Source organism: Saccoglossus kowalevskii, chromosome 9, assembly GCF_978046115.1.
Source record: "Saccoglossus kowalevskii chromosome 9, keSacKowa6.1, whole genome shotgun sequence".
Classification (NCBI taxonomy): Eukaryota; Metazoa; Hemichordata; class Enteropneusta; family Harrimaniidae; genus Saccoglossus; species Saccoglossus kowalevskii.
This window is the reverse complement of record NC_140649.1, coordinates 15,009,225-15,024,421: the sequence shown is the minus strand read 5'-3', so window position 1 is coordinate 15,024,421 and position 15,197 is coordinate 15,009,225. Positions and strand designations below refer to the sequence as shown.

Below are 15,197 nucleotides of genomic sequence, written 5' to 3'. Positions count from 1 at the left end.
ACCTGCGGTCTGTGAATCAAGTTTTCCGATACATTTTTATTTTACTGTGAATATTGCAAATCAATATCTGCAGGTGTTTAAGATCAAATTCATATCGTCGCAATAAGTGGAAATCTGTGAAACAACCAAATCACGCATTATATCACACCAACCAACATTCATGAAACAATGCAACGTACAATACAACTAATTGGTTTCTCAATACACTCACTGCAGTATTGAGTGAGTTAATTACCATGAAAATGCCCTTAATGACCTTATTACGATAACTGTCACATTTTCCACGGATGTAACTTTGCCCGAGTAATCATTATTGAATCGAAAAAAATATATACAGAAAGCTAGCCTCTGACACGTGCAAATTCATTGGTTTATGCTAAAAAAGATAGCTGTTTGTATGCACGCATCTAGATATGTACAGAAATAAACAAAAAAAGCAACAAATACAACGGGAAAGAAAATTGCTCTTCTGCGATCCACTCAACCGTCCACATGCATTGACAGTTGAATTATGGTTTGCGGAAGACGGGTACTTTAAACTCTACAGACTAACGTGATCACTCATAGGCACAAAGTTATTTTTTGAGCTCAGCATGTTAGAGTAATCTTAGTATTAGTTTATTGGGTGTAATGAATGGACTACACATTATAATGTCATTATAATGCATTGTGGGATGAATTCTTCTAAGGTGAAGAAGATGAACTGATAAAATAACTAATACAATTCTGATCGTATTCTGCGTAGTGTTAGTCTAAAAACTGGTTTAATGTAACTTTCAAAAAAGATGTCGATTGTTTAAAAAAAATGAATTTAAGTAGTAACATTGGTAACCTATATTGAAAATAATTAACATGGTAAAAGTTAGGGTTTGAGCTGCAAGAAATAAGTCCCGTCACATCTGTAAATCTCGTGACATGTGTGTTAAGTCTGGTATCTTATCAAAGTAGTGTTTTCATTACACCACAGTAGAGAGGTTTTGAATTCTCTGGTTGCTTAGCTACCCAGCGCGTGAAAGGGTCGAACAACGTTCGGTCATCGTGACTATGATTATTGGGGCAGATTGACCTGATTCAGTTTTGCATCGAGCAAGTTGATTCTGTATGTGCATCCAGGTTAAAGTATTACTAAATGAAATGTTCGTAAAAATGGAAAACGCGGCTTTCCTTTTATAACACACAATGGACGTTTCTTTTTTACGTTTCTTTTGCGAGATATCTCTGGGGGAAACAGAATACAAGTATATATTGAATTTGTGAAAACCTCGGTAAATGGGTTCGCAGTCTATTCAGGTTAGGTTATGTATCTAAATAGTATTATACAAATGTAACGCTGGCAGAAGCCATGCAAAGTAGAAATGTCATTGCACACATCAATAAATATAACAATAAAGTGAAAAAACAAGCCCAAGATCAAACAAGATTACCCTAAGAAAAGTGAACAATAATCATAATTAGTGGAGTGAAATTAGGGAGAAGTCAGAGAACACAAAAAAAGGATAATAGACAATGATGGACTGGGCGAGATAATTCAAGGGCTTGACTAGTTCAGTTCTACTACATACACGGTCTTAATTATTCTTATATCAAATGTGCATCTTTTTGTTATCCTTTGGTGAAATAAATATATATATATATATATATATATATATATATATATATATATGTATGATACAGATATACATATCCGTGTCATAGTCGATGAAGTGGAATTGCAAGATTAATACAATAAACAATGGACAACAAGCTAAGATGACTTTCGCGTCCAAGAAAACAATGCATTGTCTATCAATAAAACAAAATGTGGCCATCCATTATCTGCCTTGACAAGATTTTCGTATCATTGTTTTCTTTCTCCTCTTACCTCATGTAACATCTTGTGTAAACCACATTAGATATGCGCCTGCGCTAAACATATTTACACCCCGTAGAATGCAGTATGTTAACATAGTTAAGTTAGTAGTGGTATAATTAACACTATATTGAGCTATATTGAACTACATCATTGATAAAGTCACGATAAAGTCGTGATGTAAGTGTGAATATCAATGACAAGTTTAAGCTGCTTTGAAATTAAATGTATTTCATATATTTCACTTGTTTTCTTCTGGGCACTTACAATTCGAGTGGTATTTTAGAAATATGTAATAAATTACACGGAAATCGCAGTACAATTGGCATATTCTAATGAGACGCTAAAACAAACGTGCTTATTTACTAAAATGTGCATGTATAACAATGTAAACTGTATATAGTTATTTTTAAATATCGAAAAGAATATTGAGAATACATGTGTAGGAACAGATGGTTTTACGGGGTTGTCATCATCACAAACAGGCCCTTGTAATATATAACAACGCCATTTATTGATTGGTGCACTTCAATAATACGATACAACATCTTCGAAACGACATTACACAAAGCAAAAAAAACAACTAAAGTGCGGTTCTTATAAATAAAGGAAAAGGAGCAAGTAAACAATATACAATTAAATGTAAACTATGCATGTCTTATAAACTCATAAACTGGGTATCATAATCGATAAATGAATTTATATATATTCGACGCTGAAATTACAGCCCACAAACGTACAGATCAATATTCAATAAAAATACAGATCTGTAATTCAAGGAAAGTACAGACCAATAATCGAGTGAAAGTACAGACCAATAATCGAGCGAAAGTGGAGATAAAACATACTGTAGTGCAGACGCGCAAATAAACAACTTTCAAGCATATAACCTGGCAAATACAGTCAGAATAACAAATTAAACACGATTCTATTCCCTCACAGCTGGCCGTCATACATTGAAAATACACACTAACGCCGGATGGCTATGCATGGCACTCGAATAATGAAGTGTGGTATGTAGAGCTACTCCACTCAATAAATGCAGATAAAATATAATTGAAAAACAATGAAAAGCTGAGAGATGCTTACACAAAGGAAACCTGAAGCCCACAGTCATGTGTTGACCGCACTGATGTATGATTGCGAAATGACAACAACATGTTTCAATATGCATATGTATTTGATAAAACCAAATGTTCAAAGCGTTGAACTCAGGTAAACGTTTACAATCAGAAAATATTGCTCAAAAAATAATAACATAGCGAAATAAAACAATGTGCACTAGTAACCTACGATTTATTTATTTATCATTAAATAAATGTATAATAAGGCAAATATCCAAGCTTAGCCTACTGCAATGAATACATAAATTAACAAGCTCAGTGATTTGTATTTCTACGTAACATTAAGTTAAATGAAGTATACATTATATATATATTTTGAAACATTTTTTCGTCTGGTTTTAATATGAAAGATTAGGATAACAATTCAACTGTTGTAACAATTCCCTCAACATTCAATATAATTATATAACAGCCAGAAATCAGTGATCGATTTATCTGTATAGGCAATATATTTTATATTTGTAAATCATGGATGTGCCTAATCCGTTCCCTAGTTACAACACAGATTGATTCAGTAGTAATATAATCGTCATATTCACATCAATATAATTAGAAAGTAACTAAATCTGATAACGCCAGACAATAGCAGGTATTAGCACGAGGGAAACAAATCACGCACGGCATTGTAAACTCACAAATGTTTTAATCAAACAAATTATTGATGGTTATCTCTTTAAATTTTGTATGCATGAATTTAAAAACTAAAATATTGAAGTTTCCGGCCTCATTGAATGGTCTTGATTGAAGGCTAAAACTGCGCAACCAATACAATTGGAAAGATTCAAGCTATAGAAATAGAAACCTGTTTTGTGTGCGTTTGAAACCCACACATTTAAAAGCTAATTGTGTTTAAATGTTAACCGCTGCATTCATTCTATCGATTACGACCATAAATATAGCTTACACCCCGATGATTCGTCTGATGTTGACAACAAGCCGTCCTTTCAATTTTCTCCAAGGCTCTTAAAAGTCTCTGGAACAAATCAATCTTGAATACACTGAAAGTGTGTAATTTAATAATGCAAATTTATTGTCAATACTTCCATAGTCACCAACTTAATTTATTTGAAGTGGCATTTTTCGAAAAGCTCATAAAATTTCGTAATAAGCAGAATTTTAAAGTAACTTAAAAGTACCTAGATTTTGGGACAAAATTGCCACACTTGGCTTACGTATACATACAAGTTTCAGTGTAATTATGAGATGACAAATAAACAAGTGGGTCATCTAACTAAATTGTCTGAAGTAGAATGATGGTCTTTCTAATTCCATCTCCGAGCGGAACTAGTGGAGCAGGATGTAATCAATCTTTTTAAGAAGTTATATTGTCTATAATTACGTCTTGCAGGCATACCCATTTATACAAGTAGCGTACACGACTCCCGAGTAATCCATATCACCTTATCGAGTGCCATAGTAGTAATCATTACTGCATCGTAATTGATGTGCATTTCATTTTATGGTGAAAAGCAATACATTTTATGGAAATTCAATCGACTAATAAGTTACAAATATAATTTATTCAGTTATACATGTTAAATGACTTAAAATGGAATCAACTGTTTGAAATGGACCAATGAGGAAGTATCTTTTACAAAGCTCATAGATTCCTCCGAACTTGAATGTCGTAAAAAAAAACTATTTTCCTGAAGTGTATAGGTCATGTGAACTAAGCTGCGACATATGTATAATAAGTGGGTAGTTTCGCGTTTTATTATCGTCGCGTTTTAGCTGTAATGTTACACAATAACATAATTGAACAATAATTCAATAAAAACAAATACATAAGCGTCCAAAACAATATGAAAATGGGGATTGGTTGCAGACCCAATGGCTCATCAACATGCGACAATGAGCAAATATTTTGAAAATGCGTTTATAAGATGGCATCATACATACACGACAAGTGTGTGCTAGTTTGAATCCAATAAACGTGTACCAGTATATTGTTTTCTCATTGTGTAGTTAATTGAAATGTTATTTGACAGTATTATGTTAATTGACAGTGTCTGTCAGCAAACCTAACATTGCGTTTCAATCACAAACAACTACAGATACAAGTCTTTATAATTATTAATTTATTTTCAATACAGACACTTTGACGTTCGTGATTTAAATTGAACATATACTATTGATATACTTTCGGACAATGATTATACAATTCTCAGCTTTATAATTAATTCTCATATATATGCAAATGCACAGCACACATGATTTATGGTTATATTATCGGGAAACCATTTGACCAAAGAATATTAATAACAGTTTATACTGTTGAGAAATGGAGACACGCATTCAAACAAAGAATGAAAACACTTGCATCTCTCATTTTGGCGAAGCCATAAGAACAACATTTTCTAATGAGACACCAGGTGTAACATAATGCCCAAGCTGCACATTGAAACCATGACTTTGTAAATACTTTATTCTACCAATATCAATTAATCTTTTGCACATTTTTCCAATTTGTTCTCTTTCATCGATTTCCCAATACTCCCCTTCTTTATCCTTGTCAAAAGCATTCTGGGAAGTTCCAGTAACATCTTCGCTATTACGTTCACAAGAGCGTGTAGACAGATTTGTAGATTTACAACGTTCACATTTCGACTGAGTGACATGCGGATTATCTTCTGGTACATTTTCTGCTTGTGAAGTATCAAGAACTTTTGAATCAGATGAGTTTGAATGAAGAACAGGGTCTTCTACACTATTCAATTGTTGTTTTTTAATTGCACAAGTTGCCCAACTCGTTAAGAGAGATATTACATTAAAATCTTTTGCAGTGAGACCTTGACACTTGAAAAAATCTTTCCCAACATAATTACGCCAGAGACATTTGTGATGGCAGCAGAGAGCAATAACAATTCCATTTAATCGACTTGGATTTCCTTCTGTGTTCAAAATTTCATTGTTTATTGGTTCCATTGAAGCACTTGTCTGAATGTCATGGTACTCATGAGACATGCTGGCACATACATCTTTGTTATCTGAAGATACCTTGCTTGTCCGATCGTTATAACCTTGGTTACCCGTTGGTAGATTTGTATGGGAAAGTTTCTTTCCTGTAAACACATCTGTAGGAAGTTCCTGAATCTCCGCTGGAGCACTTTCATTTTTTGGGGACAAATTTATCTCATGACTGTTGACATATGGAGTTGTTCGGACTTCTTGTTTTTCAGTTGACGTGTTACTTGTAACAATCTTCATGAGACATCTTAGAGATAAGTCTACAAGAGTAAATGTATTACTGAGAGTTACACGTTGTTACCAGTATTACAGGTTGCTATCAGCGATAGTAAACATTTAATATACAGTATGCAGCAGGTGAAAAAATATCATATTGTATTCTATAATAGGTGTATTCAAATCAGTACATGGTATTACTTGACTGGCATTCACCACTAGAACTTATTTATTTTACCACTTTGAGCTACACAAAATGCACTTCTTCTTTACATATCAATACAATTGGTTGATCAGGTGACAAATAAGACAATTACAAAAGTATGCATTCAGTCTCATGAATTAAAGTAGCCCTAAAAATGGCACCCCAACGCATTAGAGAAACCCAAATAACTCACCAGTAGCCGCACCACATAAATGTTTACTAACAGCTACAATAGAACGTCTATTATCTTTCAGTGATGGCACTTTGTCAAGGTCCAAGTGTTCAATATCAATACGAAGTCTCTCAAAGTGGGTTCCATCTTCTGATGATTTACTGTCAAACTGATAAAAGAGATATCTGTTGTGATTTAAATTACCAGTAGTTTGTATATTTTGATTTTGTGTCTCTCATGAAATACTCCTAAATATACTATAAATTACTTGTCACATGTCATGAAAGAAATTTCTGTGAATTTCGTGACTCAATGAAAATCTTTGTAAAAATTCTGTTAGGGTTCTAAAAAAAGTACTCGCACTATATTTTTGCCTTTGTGAATGTCAGTTGTATCTATTAGTTGGTAATGAAATACCACACATACCTTGTATCTATTGGTCCCTCTATCAACCAATAAAAATAGATTATCAGTACTGTCATTCAGTGTGGTTTTAATCCAATGTGAAAGCTGACCTAGTATTTAAATTAGTAAATAATATATCAATTAGTTTTCATTTTTATAAATTAAACAACAAAATAAAGAACAGAGTGACTTTACTTGTGTTGATTGTCGGAACGATGGTTTGAATAGTTTGTTGGGTTTGCATTTCCTGTGGTTGACAAGTGAAATTTGAAAGTACTGCCAGCTTCCAATGTACATGCTATAATTGTATAAAGCAGTGAAAAAGCATGTAACTATCACATTTATGCCATGTTCAGTCACTTCTATCCAAGCATGATTATATCACTGACCTTTCCCAGCACCAAACTCTACATAATTTGTCTGAGACTGCAACAAGTGTAAATCTTTCATAGTGTTAAGCAAGGATGAGGTTTGTTTTAAATGTTTCAATGCCTTCATTCCATTGGCTGGATTATCCAGTTCACTTTGCATAATAGGATGATAGGAGATACAGTCTATAATATGTGGTGTATTATCTGTGGAAAAAATATAGTGATATTTATATAAATATAAAAAAGAATACTCTTCTAATAGATGCATTTATTTTCTTACGATAGTAAATATGATAATAATCAAATCAAGTGGAGATAATGAGGTTTCCATGTGAAAACATGAAAGGCAAGCAGTGTTTGTATTGACCAACCCATAGTATGGGGTCACTGCGATCCCATACTGCCTGAGACGGTACTTTGCAGTATTATTAATAACATTATTATTATAAATATTTTCATATTATATATTTCATATACATATTATGGAGCTGACCATTTCAATAATTGTCGCTATCATACTTAAGTTATTGTACTCTGTTGACACTTAAACTTTCCATCCGATCAACAAATACACAAACCAAATAATTGCTAAGCATATATGCCCAAGTATATGATGTATGAGAACCTAAATTTGTAAAAGAGGCTGGAAGAAAAAGGTCAGCTAAAAAATCACTTTCGTTTTCAGAACTAGTTTGCAACCAGGCATTGTCAGTGACATATTCGAAATTTGCATAATCGAACGCACCACACACATGTCATCCACAGACACAAATTCAGAGCACTCGCTTCATACTCAATCCGATCATGAGAAAAAGCTGTAACCACTCTCTTATGCTTTCATAAAAAATATATAAAAAGTGTCTAGTAATGACACATCGTAGTTATGCAAATAATTGTTATCATCACAAAACCAACACTGTACAAACGCCACTATAAACTGCTCTGTTTCAGTTTTAGGTGTGCATCGTATGCTACGGTACTGTCTCAATGCTCTGTGTCTCAGACAATACCTTTTGCTGTACGATGAACTCCAAGGTAAATTCTGGTATTTTGAGTTGATTGTAAAAATATAGAAAAAAAGGTGATAAGTGAAATTCTTTTTATGGCTCAATGTTGAAATGCTAATTTCTGGGAAGGGAATATTGCATTGATATACTCCTACTTCAACAAAATTTACCATCATTTAATGTGTATAGCACATTATTAAGCATGGACATCCCACTCCTCCAAAAATAATTTAATGTGTATAGCACATTATTAAGCATGAACATCCCCCTCCTCCAAAAATAATTTAATGTGTATAGCACATTATTAAGCATGGACATCCCCCTCCTCCAAAAATAATTTAATGTGTATAGCACATTATTAAGCATGAACATCCCCCTCCTCCAAAAATAATTTAATGTGTATAGCACATTATTAAGTGTGAACATCCCCCCCCAATACTTTCTATTTGTTGAATGATGATTGTTTGTCCCGTATTCACATTTGATTTAATTAATGCATACAAATGTACAGGATTTCGTAGTGAGTGGAAAATGGGCATTCAAGTAACATATTTCATCCGTTGCACGCAATTTGATAATTCAACATTAAATGCTATCACGAGTGCCTAAAAATGTTAATACAAATGACTTCATTATTAAAAATTTTCTGAACTTGATACAAAACCAGACTTGAAATGAACTAACCATTGTAGATTGTCTTGATACGTGCCATGATAGATTTCAACTCCGAGTTACTCATGGATGATAATGTAACCTAAAAAATAGAACCAATAAACAAACATCAACAGAGTTGTGGTAAACTTGTGTGCAATGTTATCACAGAGACATACTCTACTGGAAGTTAATTTGCAAGTAGTAAAAGCTTAGACTACACTACGGCTACATATGACCTAATATCACTTTCTCATAGAGCTAGTTGATATGAGTGATAACATGGGCTAGTATTATCCATGAACCAAAGGTGAGTCTATGATGCCAGAAGTGTGGGCCAAGGAACCAGTATAGATGTTAAAACATGCATGCCAAGGAACAAGTATAGATGATAAAACATGCAGGCCAAGAAACCAGTATAAATGACAAACCCTACAGACCAGGGAACCAGTATAGATGTTAAAACATGCAGGCCAAGAAACCAGTATAAATGACAAAACCTACAGACCAGGGAACCAGTATAGATGTTAAAACATGCAGGCCAAGAAACCAGTATAAATGACAAAACCTACAGACCAGGGAACCAGTATAGATGATAAAACATGCAGGCCAAGAAACCAGTATAAATGATAAACCCTACAGACCAGGGAACCAGTATAGATGTTAAAACATGCAGGCCAAGAAACCAGTATAAATGATAAACCCTACAGACCAGGGAACCAGTATAGATGTTAAAACATGCAGGCCAAGAAACCAGTATAAATGACAAAACCTACAGACCAGGGAACCAGTATAGATGATAAAACATGCAGGCCAAGAAACCAGTATAAATGATAAACCCTACAGACCAGGGAACCAGTATAGATGTTAAAACATGCGGGCCAAGAAACCAGTATAAATGTTAAAATATGCAAGCCAGGGAACCGATTTAAGAAATACATACCTTTAGATCAAAATCATAATCTTCTGAACCGGAATTGAGATTTTTCTCATAATAGATCTAAAAAATAGAACATCTACATCAAAATAATGTCACTAATATTTGATTAAAAATACAATTTCCTAGCAGATAAAACAGCTACATTATGATGTAAATGGCATTCTTATATAACTATTATAATAAGGCATAAGTAAACATTCAGCTTACCGGTTTATCCTTCTCTCTGGAGTTACATTTCGTTAAGTGGTGTTTTAACTGATCCTCATAAATAGAGCTGTAAATCAATGCAATACATTAATATGTAAAAATCAAACCTATGTATACCAACCACCCAAGGTAAATTAAAACCTGTGTATAGTGACCACCAAAGGTACAATCAAACCTGTGTATAGTGACCACCAAAGGTACAATCAAACCTGTGTATAGTGACCACCAAAGGTACAATCAAACCTGTGTATAGTGACCACCAAAGGTACAATCAAACCTGTGTATAGTGACCACCAAAGGTACAATCAAACCTGTGTATAGTGACCACCAAAGGTACAATCAAACCTGTGTATAGTGACCACCAAAGGTACAATCAAACATGTGTATAGTGACCACCAAAGGTACAATCAAACCTGTGTATAGTGACCACCAAAGGTACAATCAAACCTGTGTATAGTGACCACCAAAGGTACAATCAAACATGTGTATAGTGACCACCAAAGGTACAATCAAACCTGTGTATAGTGACTAAAGGTGCAATCAAACCTGTGTATAGTGACCACCAAAGGTACAATCAAACCTGTGTATAGTGACTAAAGGTACAATCAAACCTGTGTATAGTGACCACCAAAGGTACAATCAAACCTGTGTATAGTGACCACCAAAGGTACAATCAAGAAATGGGAACAGTGATATAATGTTTAGTTGAAGAGATGTCTTTAATCTACATCAGCCAATACAATAGTCTGCTGTCTATACACAACTTCATTTCAAGTATGTTTTTACAAGACTACTTTCAGAAAAATATAAAGAAAGATATAAATGAAAGTTATATGACCTAATAATACATGGACATATTATGTTGCGCTGTGTTGACTTTCATGTTTAACTTCTTGTTTATTCTCCCATTTTCAATGTCACCACTTTTTACATATCAATGCACACGGATGACATATAACACCATTACAAAAGTATGTATTCTGAAGCATACAATAAAGTAGTCTCAAAAACGTCATGTATATATTAATCTGACTTACTGTTTGGGATCAAGAGGGCATTGAATTCTTTTTCTGTTACTCTCAGCCTGAAAATAAAATAAAGAAATAGCTCACTATAGTTTCAAATTAGCTGTTCACAGAAAAATCTTATTTAAGGGAACATTAGATCTGCACTTCTAATAGGATAAATAAGGTAAATATAAAAACACAATGTGAATAGTGAATTCATTTCCTAATCCTGACTGGCGTAACCAATTTGAAAACCCGAGGGGTAGATGAAAAAACAACAATTTGATGATTATGAAGAGAGAAAATAAAATTTTCAAAAATGGCCGATTAATGTAAAAAACATTTCTTTTTTTAAAAACGATATAAATAAAATTACTTTTTTTTTGCCATGTGGTGTGTCAATAAAATATTTGAAAAAAAAACACACACAAAAAATATTTCTTCAACCCCACCCCCAAAGATTGCTAGTGTGAAACCCCAATTCGACTTATTTCTAAAAGAGCAAATATACTAGTAGTAACCTGAAAAAAAAGTTTCAGCTAAGAAAACGTACCTAACCTAAATTTGTTTGTTTTTTAAATTCATTGTATTTTAATTATTAAAATTGACATGACCTTACTTTTCTTTAATTTATAATCTCATAATTTATAATCACACATTGTGTGTTAATTAACCCTTTACACTGCACATGTCGATGAATCAGTGTTGGCATGGTAATAAGTTATCAATAAACAAATGGTTTTGATAATAGACTTTATTTAGGTTTATTTACGTTTAATAAAAAAAGCAATTGGATATTGTTTTGCTAGATTGGTGCAAATGTTATAATATTAGCGAGGTAATATTCCTTGATTTCACTATCCATTCCTGGGTGCTTGTCCTGTTCATTTTGAGTGCTTGTATTTTTTTCTTTATTTCTTTTATATGTTCTTGCATCCATTACTGTTCCTCTGGAACATGTAAGTTTTTTTACTAAAAAAATACAAAATATAGGTTCGTGTCCATTGAAAGAGTGGTTAGTTAATATTTTTGTTCAAATTTTATCGACCTGTGATGCATAAAATCAAAATAATATAAAGTGTTATCACACCTTACTGTTGTTACGCATGCTGCTGGACTCAGTCACATGACATTGTAAAAAAATGAATATTACATGGTATATTGCCCGCCAAGTGGATATTAATAACATGGTATATCACATGGATGACGTCACTGAAACGACTGCGCATCCCCACTGCGCATAACAAATTGTCGTTCGCTGATTTCGATTTTGTTCGCCAATTGCTGTTATTTTTTGTCGCAATGGCTTTGAAGAGACACCCTCTGAATTGGACAATATTCTGTTAGAGAATGACAGTAAAAATACCAGGATGGCAACAAGTAATGCCATTTCCACATTTAAACAATATCTGGGAAGCAAATTTGGATACGGCAAAGGCGCCCTACGACGACGCTCGACACTGCACTGAGAACGTTTTACGCCGAGGTACGAACAAAGAAGGGAGAAGTAAACACGACAAAATCATTACAGTAACTTAGATATGGGATACAAAGGTATTATAACCAACCTCCAATGCCCCGAAATTTTGATTTAGTTAACGGAGGTGAAATTGCCGATAGCCGAAAGATGTTCGCAACCGTAAGTAAGCAGCTTAAAAGTCAAGGCAAAGGAAACGTCTTTCACAAGCCAGCTATTCTTCCCGGCAATCTAAGCAAACTAACAACATACTTCAGTAGATATAGCACAAGTGCTCCCGTCCTTCTGCACAAAGTATGGTTTAGCGTTATGCTATAGTTTTGTCGCAGAGGAAGAGAAGGTCAGCGTGACTTACAAGGAAGTCCTGTCCTTGCTTTTGAGCTGTATCTTTCCAAAGCCAACAGACAATGTGATGCTCTCTTCCAACGACCCCGTGATAACTACTCTGTTGATGACGATGTATGGTTGAAAACAAACCTATTGGCAAAAACACCTTGTCAGAAATGATGGCTCTGATATCCAATTGTGCTAGTTTAAAGCCAGCGGTACACCAATCACTGTATTCGAGCCATATCAATCACGATTCTTAGCAAAGCAGGGTTTAATAATCGTCATATCATGAGTGTCAGTCGTCATTGTAATGAAGGAGCTACATGCGGGATACATCAATTGAACAAAAAAAAGAAATGGCAGAGACATCAGCATCACATTTTTATGGGACAAAAACAGTGAGTTTGAATTGAGACGACGTGCACCCCCGGTAAAGTGTTGTTTTAGTACTTAAACATTTGTTAATAAACTTTTATCATAAAGTTCACATAATATTGTTGTTATTAAGAACATGGTGAAAAACTATGCATGTTCTTGTTTGGCGATATTTTAAAATGTTAAAAGTCATGTAGTTATTTATTTCATAAACAGAATGAGCATGTATATAAACAATAGTTCTATTAAATAAAATATTATATCAAATATAGTTAATATTGCGCATGGGTGATTTGAGTGTTCAATGTGTTTGTATGGGGTTTCTGTTCGATGTGATAAAATAAATAACACATGTTCATTAGGGCAATATCACGATTTGTTGCCTGCCCTCGGCCTGGTGGTCTTCGGCCTTCGGCTCAGGCATCATCAATATTATGGTCGTGACCACCACCCCTTGGGCAGGCAACAAATCGTGATATTACCCTCACAAGCATGTGTTATTATTAAATTTTCATTTTATAGTGTATTCGAGCAATACAAAACTCGGGGGAAATAATAATAAATAGACATAGAGAAAATCTACTCAACCAATTGTGACTTGTAGATCAATTATTTAAAGGACTCCCTTAATATGTATTTTTCTACTTTTGATTTATTGTACCATATGCCTGAGGCCATTGTACTGAATAAACTCATACAGTATCATATCATAATAATAAATAATACCAGAGGTACAAATATGTACTGATTATTTAGATTTTCAGCCCTCAAGTGACATACATTACATTATCCCTGCGTGAATGTACTGCGTGTCGGGGGTAACATATGGACATGCATTGTGATTTAGTTCTCCCAGTCAACACAGCGATATAGGTCACATGCCACTAATTAACCAATGGCTGCTCGTAGCCTAGCAAGAACCAATGAAATTTTTTAAATATTTTTTTCTCAGGTGCTCTCTGTTTGAGGGCGTAATCACCTGGGTCAGAAGTGAGACCAACATGTGGTCTTTTGTTTACTACTTAGCGGCTGTGTACCTGTGGGTTTATTTTGTGTGTATTTGGATGTTCTAATCTTGGTGTTTTTCCAGTGATTTCTCTTGGTGCAATCCAAATACAGGAGGTGCGTCTTGTTTACCTGAGATTTGCAAGAGTTTGAGCTGGCCAACATGTTAGTTTTTTTCATATGGTTGATTACTGGCATGTTGATTTCCCATTTTTGAGCCATATTTTCAACTTTCTTCGTCATTTTCATACAGCAATCTCGTCATATGTTAACATTGTCGTCTATGGAAATTCAATTAGTGGTATGAGCCCTATACTAGGTGAGGCTAACATAATGATTGCTTCGTACATGTGGCATGATGTGCATTGTCGCGACACACGTGTGCATTAGTTGTTGTCACGAACGTACGATTGTAAGAGTAGCTTTTAACAGACAAGACGTAAATAAACCTCAGCCTACCTGTGCATCCTTGTCGAGATGTGCATGTTCACCGCAATATATCTTACCAATTGCCGGCGAAAGCTTACAATAACGACGCTTCCTAGCAACAAAATACGAACAGTGAATCCCAGCTGTGGCTGCCATCTTGATTTACCCACAATGCAGCTCGCAAGCAGAAACTTTCAACTTTGGCGTTTGTTTGTGGTTGGGCATTCACAGAGGGCGACAATGGAGTAAACATTATAATTGTTCTGTTTCCAACAAAAAACAACAAAACTCGAACTAGACTGAACTAGTGAAGCTGGCAAACCTCAGACAAGCAATAATTATTGGTTGTCTAAGGGCAAACTAATTAGATGCCCGTCTTTCAGCTCCCGGCAATCACGAAATACCTGGCGAACGCAGCCAACGAGTCACATACATTAAAAAAAATGTTCTTCTCATGACG

The 15,197-nt window shown here is 34.4% G+C and overlaps 1 protein-coding gene across 1 annotated transcript; it reads right to left on the bottom strand.

The window, feature by feature from the left end:
• Positions 1–5,034: 5,034 nt before the first annotated feature.
• LOC102802703 (tRNA:m(4)X modification enzyme TRM13 homolog) lies at positions 5,035–14,906 on the bottom strand. Its single transcript, XM_085503752.1, has 9 exons — positions 14,768–14,906; positions 11,152–11,198; positions 10,115–10,181; positions 9,911–9,967; positions 9,001–9,070; positions 7,328–7,513; positions 6,960–7,048; positions 6,555–6,702; positions 5,035–6,200 (listed from the first exon to the last, which is right to left on the bottom strand). The coding sequence occupies exons 1-9, from the start codon at positions 14,891–14,893 to the stop codon at positions 5,299–5,301; spliced, it is 1,692 nt and encodes a 563-aa protein (XP_085359878.1). The 5' UTR covers positions 14,894–14,906; the 3' UTR covers positions 5,035–5,298.
• Between the last annotated feature and the right edge of the window lie 291 nt (positions 14,907–15,197).